Here is a 5,915-nt window from a genome sequence, read left to right on the forward strand (position 1 = left end):
TGTCCACCCAACCACGCTATGGGTACTATTCCAGACCAGGGCTGGCGCGGAGGCTGGAGACCAGCGAGGCCACTGGTTCTCCTCACAGACTGAGGAGCAGGAGACGCCGTCCTGGAACATGTGTTTGGGGTCCAGAACCTGGCCCTGGGGCTGGGCTACAGGTGTGGGCAGGAAGTGGGCAAAGAGGTCTGAACAAGAATTTACTTTCTCCCCACTGCCCCGGGAGGAAGGAATGGTCACATGCTTTAATACTCACGGAGGACCAGGCGCTGGTCTGAGCACTTCACACATAGTAACCCTTCAAATCTTCATAACCCATGGGGTCTACACTAAGAGTAGCCCCATTTTGAGATGAGGAAACTGAGGCACAGAGAGGCTAAAGATGCTGACCAGGCCACACAGCTACTGGGCAACCGAGCTGGCCCAAGCGCAGGCAGCCTGGTTCCCAAGCTCCTACTCTACACCGCCTCTTACAGCTCACACATAGGAAGCTGCGGGGAGAAGCAGGGAAACTGTCCCTGCTGGCCTGTCATCAACTCCAGAGTTGAATCTCAAAGCTCTCAGACCCCTGTGTTCTTGCTCCACCCGCGAACCCTCACCTGTTTGCCCCAGGTTCCCATGCTCCAGGCAGCGCTGCTTGGCAGATGAGCCTCTGGCCCTCACCACTTGTTTCCTGAGGGCTGTCAGCAAGCCGGATGGGGAGGCGAGGACAGGGTGGGTGCCGGTGGGCGGTGGCCAGCGGGGAGAGCACAAGGGACCGGTGACTAGAGCTGGTGGGGGCGGGGCAGGAAGCAGACGTGATGCGAGCTGTGGCCTGGGTGATGAGCTTGTGGTGAGCCTGCCTGGGGGGCTGCGCCATTTCAGGAGCTGTCCGTGGGGAGAGAAGGTGTCTGCATAGGAGCATCTCAGCACGGACTCCAGGTAGGGAGGAAGCAGGGGGCCAGGGAGGCTGGGAGCCCCTAGGTGGGGACAGAGAGGCACAAGAGCCTGTCTGGGGAAGAGCCTGATGGAGCAGGAAGTGCTGTGCCCCATAAGACAAGAGGCTAACGTCTAGACTGCGCTCTACTACTGACTCGCTCGCTGGGCAGCATCATGCCCTCCCAGGGCTTCAGTTTGCTGTTACACAAAATGAAGAGGTTAGAGTACATCGTCTTTAAGGCCCCTTCAAATTAAAACTAAAAAAAAAGTCCAGAAACAGGCTCTCTGGGAGATAATATGATGAGGGTCAGGGTGGAAATGAGTAATAATTTTTTTGGCCACATCACGCAACATGTGGGATTTTAGCTCCCCGACTAGGAATCGAACTTGCACCCCCTGCAGTGGAAGCACAGAGCTTTATCTGCCAAACCACTAGGAAGGTCCCGGAGACTCAGTTTTTTAAAATTATGAACCACGTTGGCTCCCTAAGTGAGATGATCTGAGGGCATTCCAAAGACTCCTCTTCTGTTTACCTCCCTGGGGCCTGCTGTGTTGCCTGGAATTTTGCCACTCCTTTGGGGAAGGCATGGGAGGCTCCAAGCTAGAATGCAGGGCAGGTTCCTGCCCTCCATGATCCCCTGGGCCTCCAACAAGCTGCTGTCCCTGGTAGGTGGGAGAGGGGAGCAGTCTCTGAGGAGCTCAGTTTGGACAGGGATAGACTGGAGATTCCAGTTCATAAGCAGCCCCAGTGAGGCTCCTGAGCCACCTGCAACTGAGGAAGAACCTTTTAGCTAAGCGTTTAGTGATAGGCAGCTCACAGATATGAGCAGAATTCAGCAGAGCCAGGCAGGGAAGGCAAAAGAGGAGATGAGCATCAGCAGGAAACTAAACCGAATGGCTCCTCCCCACACTGGGTCTAGGGATACAGGTGCTCAGGCAGCTTTTATCCTAGAATTCAGGCTGATGTTCTTCCATGAGCTCAGAGAGAGGCCCCCAAGGCGCAATGGGGAGGAAGATGGTGATGCGCAACCTCATTTCTTCCCCAATACTGCTAAGAGCTTAATGGGGGAGGGGGCGGAGTGAGAGAGGTGGGGTGGGTAAAGAAAGCATGGCTTGTTCTTGAATCCAAAATGATCCCTCTCCAGAATCCAGGCTACCCTAGAGTTCCCAAATTCCTCCTCAAATCTGCTCCAACTACTCTCTGCCCCCTCCTCTGCATGCAGAACCCCTCTCCACCAACAGTAGCTGCGGTCCTGGGGGCAAAACCATCCATCTGGATTCCTATTCGAAATCCTAGTAAGGTCTCCGCCTGGCTGTGTGACCTTGGGCAAGTCCCTTCCCCTCTCTGGGTCCAGCTGTACAATGCAGGCAGTGGACCAGATTTGTAAAGGCCATACCAGCTCTGACACCCAGTGACTTGAGAGATGTATCTCCATCCCTCTCCACCGCATATGTCCTGATAACCTCCAGCTGGAGGAAGGGTTGGCCACCCTCCACGCCCCTGCCCACAGCTTCTGGGAGACCAAATGCCTCTTGTCTCCACAGCTCCATGGCTGCCCGAGTGCTCCTCCTCGGCATCCTCCTGCTTCTGCCCATACCTGCCCCTGCCCCCTGCTACACAGCCGCACGCTCTGAGTGCCAGCGCGCCCTCAAGTTTGTGCCGGGCTCCTGGCTGGCAGGGGAGGGCGTGGACGTGACCAGCCTCCAGCGCTCAGGCTCATTCCCAGTGGACACACAGCGTTTCCTGCGGCCCGACGGCACTTGCACCCTCTGCCGCAATGCCCTGCAGAAGGATGTCCTCCAGCGCCTGCCCCTGGCAATCACCGACTGGCGTGCCCACGGAGCGGGCTGCAAGCGCAGGGTGGTCAAGTTAGAGGGCCGCTCCACAGAGGATGTGGCTGGGGAGGCGGCCAACAGGATCCAAAACGACTGGAAGGTGGGGCTAGACGTGTCTCCCCACCCAAGTGCTAATGTGCACGTGTCAGTGGCGGGCTCCCACTCCCAGGATGCCAACTTCGCCGCCCAGAAGACTCACCAGGACAACTACCGCTTCAGCCTGGACTTAGTGGAGTGTCGCTTTTATAGGTGAGCACTGGGGGTGGAGGGGACTTGAGAAAAGGCATGGGAAACTCAGGGTGATCTGGGAGTCCTGGAAGGGTAAGGTGGGGACCCGAGGCTGCTTCTACCAGGAGGAGATGCCCACCCCCTCTTTCTTGGGCATTGCCAGCTTCGAGTGAGCAGGAGACCCAGCTCAGTCCCTCTTCCCTGGGCCTGTTTCATCCACTCAAGCACTCTTCATTTCTGCCTTCTCAGGCTCTGTGCTGGGAACTATGACTACAGGTTGAACAAAAGTCGACACGCCCCAAGTCCTCAGGGACCTCGTCACCCTGAGAAATGCATGTCTCCATGGGACCTAGAGTCGCCGACCCTGATTTTTCTCATGGAAGGCCATGTTTCCCACACAGTGAGACAGGGCACCTCCTAACTGCATGGCCAGAGCTGTCAGGAGCCTGGGCACACAGGACCCAGTCCAAGAGACAGACAGACAAAGTCCACAGGACTAGGTTCCAAAGCCAGAAGGTTACCAACAGTAAGGTAGCATTGCTTTTAAAATTAGAAAATAGAGAGAAAAAAAAACAAACTTTTTTGAGTAAGAAAAACAGAAATACCTATACAAACTATCTAGGTTACCAAGGGGCAATGCGCAGAGTGGGTCTCCCGGCTGGATTGGTGATTCAGAGCTTGGGCTTTGGAGCCAGGCCACCTGGGTTCAAGTCCTAGCTCTGACACTTAATCCAACCTTGGGCGATCTCAAGGGGGTTACTGGAAGGGGCCCGCCACTGGGCTCACCTGCTGTTTTTCTCACCTCTCAGTTTTCACCTGGTGCACACTCCCCCAGTACACCCCGAGTTCAAGAGGGCCCTCAAGACGCTGCCCCCCTACTTCAACACCTCCACCGAGCCCGACTACCACAGGCTTATCTCCAGCTATGGAACCCACTTCATCCGGTCCATGGAGCTGGGCGGCCGCATCTCGGCCCTCACTGCCCTGCGCACCTGCGAGCTGGCCTTGGAGGGGCTCACGACCAACGAGGTCGAGGACTGCCTGGCTGTCGAGGCTGAGGTCAGCATAAGCGACCACGCCAGTGCCTCACCATCGTTCAAGGCATGTGAGGAGAAGAAGAAGAACCACAAGATGGGGACCTCCTTCCACCAGACCTACCGGGAGCGCCATTCCAATGTCGATGGTGGCCACCACTCAACCATGCATGATCTGCTCTTCGGGAACCAGGCTGGGCCCGAACAGTTCTCAGCCTGGGTGGCCTCACTGCAGGACAGTCCTGGCCTGGTGGACTACAGGCTGGAGCCTCTGCACATGCTTGTGGAGAGCCAGGACCCGCGGCGGGAGGCCCTCAGGCAGGCCGTGAGCAAGTACGTGAATGACAGGGCACGCTGGAGGGACTGCAACCGCCCGTGCCGCCCGGGGCAACACAAGAACCCGAAGAACCCATGCCAATGCATGTGTCCTGGCTCAGCAGCCACCACCCAGGACTGCTGTCCCCGGCAGAGGGGCCTGGCCCACCTGGAGGTCATGAACTTCAAGGCATCAGGTCTGTGGGGAGACTGGATCACAGCCACAGATGCCTATCTGAAGGTCTTCTTCGGCGGCCAGGAGCAGAGGACCACCACAGTATGGAACAATAACAACCCTAGGTGGATGACGCAGCTGGACTTCGGGGACGTGCTCCTGGCCACCGGGGGCCCCCTGAGGGTGCAGGTCTGGGACGAAGACTTTGGCAGGGACGATGACCTTCTCGGCACATGTGACCGCACCCCAAAGTCTGGCTCACATGAGGTATTGTGCCCCATGAACCACGGTCTCCTGAAATTCTCCTACCAGGTCAAATGCTTGCCTCACCTGACGGGGGAGAGGTGCCTGGAGTATGCCCCCCAAGGGCTTCTGGGGGACCCTCCAGGAAACCGGAGTGGGCCAGTGTGGTAAGAGAAGTGGGTCCTGAGAGGACCAGTGTGCCAAACTGGAAAGGTCCCATGCAGGAACCCAGAGGGTCTATATCTCCATGTCTCCATTAGACAGATGGAAAACTGAGACTTCTTTTTTTTTTTTTTTTCCAATGAGGTGGCTGAATTTACAGGCCAGCCCTCAGCTCTGTCCAAACTGCCTTAGCTCTTCAATATTCTCAAGCCCAGGAACAGAGGTGGAGCTGCGTTAGGCCCTACAGCCAGTGCTACACTGCCCTACAGGTCAAAACAGGGCGGAAAGCCAGGAGGCTGCTCCCGCCAGGCTGCCTGGTGTCATTTACACCATTCCCTGCAGCCCCTCTTCTAGCATGGTGCATTCTTCATCATATTAGACCTAACCTCTTTAGCCCCAGCTTCCCCATTGACTGTTTTCTTGGCCCACAAGCTTCACCCCTCAGCCACAATCCAGGACTGTCTTGACTCGTCTCATTGTGTACACAGTCTGACCAATAAATGTGATGTGATGATAACCATGATGGTGGTGGTGGTAGCAGAGGAGACGACAGAGACCAGCCATAGCCTCGGAGATAAACTCCAACCTTAGCAACCCGACCCAACAGAGGTGGTTGACCCCAGGGGCAGGCAAGTAATGTAAATTAACTGTTTTCCCAATTTTGTTGGAAATGGGGAGGACCCAAAATATCTCAGTCTCCTCATAACTCTCTGATTCAAGAAAGAGCAGCGTAAACAGGAATAAACACGAGTGGATGTTCAGCTCTGAGCGGGGAGATCAGAGGGAATGGTGAAGTCTGGGATGAGCTGAAGGGCATGCCTTATCCAGGGTCGGGGCAGGGGAGGGGCATCTCTGCAACAACCAAAGGTTCCCAGGCAGGAACATGAGCCTGGAGCTTTTCCTAATTCCTTAAAGTAACCAGAAATCCCAGCTTGACTCCTAAGTGTTGGCAATTCCCTTCACTTTGCAAAAATAAACCAACATAGGCAAGCACAGTACAAGCC

At 56.0% G+C, this 5,915-nt stretch overlaps 1 protein-coding gene across 1 annotated transcript; it reads left to right on the plus strand.

The window, feature by feature from the left end:
• Positions 1-802: 802 nt before the first annotated feature.
• On the plus strand, positions 803-5,598 carry PRF1 (perforin 1). The gene is made up of 3 exons (XM_040242549.1): positions 803-921; positions 2,464-3,003; positions 3,792-5,598. The coding sequence occupies exons 2-3, from the start codon at positions 2,468-2,470 to the stop codon at positions 4,918-4,920; spliced, it is 1,665 nt and encodes a 554-aa protein (XP_040098483.1). The 5' UTR covers positions 803-921; positions 2,464-2,467; the 3' UTR covers positions 4,921-5,598.
• Positions 5,599-5,915: the final 317 nt, after the last annotated feature.

Source organism: Oryx dammah, unplaced genomic scaffold (genome assembly GCF_014754425.2).
Source record: "Oryx dammah isolate SB20612 unplaced genomic scaffold, SCBI_Odam_1.1 HiC_scaffold_6, whole genome shotgun sequence".
NCBI classification, from domain to species: Eukaryota; Metazoa; Chordata; class Mammalia; order Artiodactyla; family Bovidae; genus Oryx; species Oryx dammah.

Excerpts from the sequence above, each read along its gene's own strand:
- PRF1 (XM_040242549.1), top strand. The coding sequence starts at position 2,468 with ATGGCTGCCCGAGTGCTCCTCCTCGGCATCCTCCTGCTTCTGCCCATA. Across the intron at positions 3,004-3,791 it reads GTGGAGTGTCGCTTTTATAG|TTTTCACCTGGTGCACACTC; the intron begins GTGAGCACTGGG and ends CTCACCTCTCAG.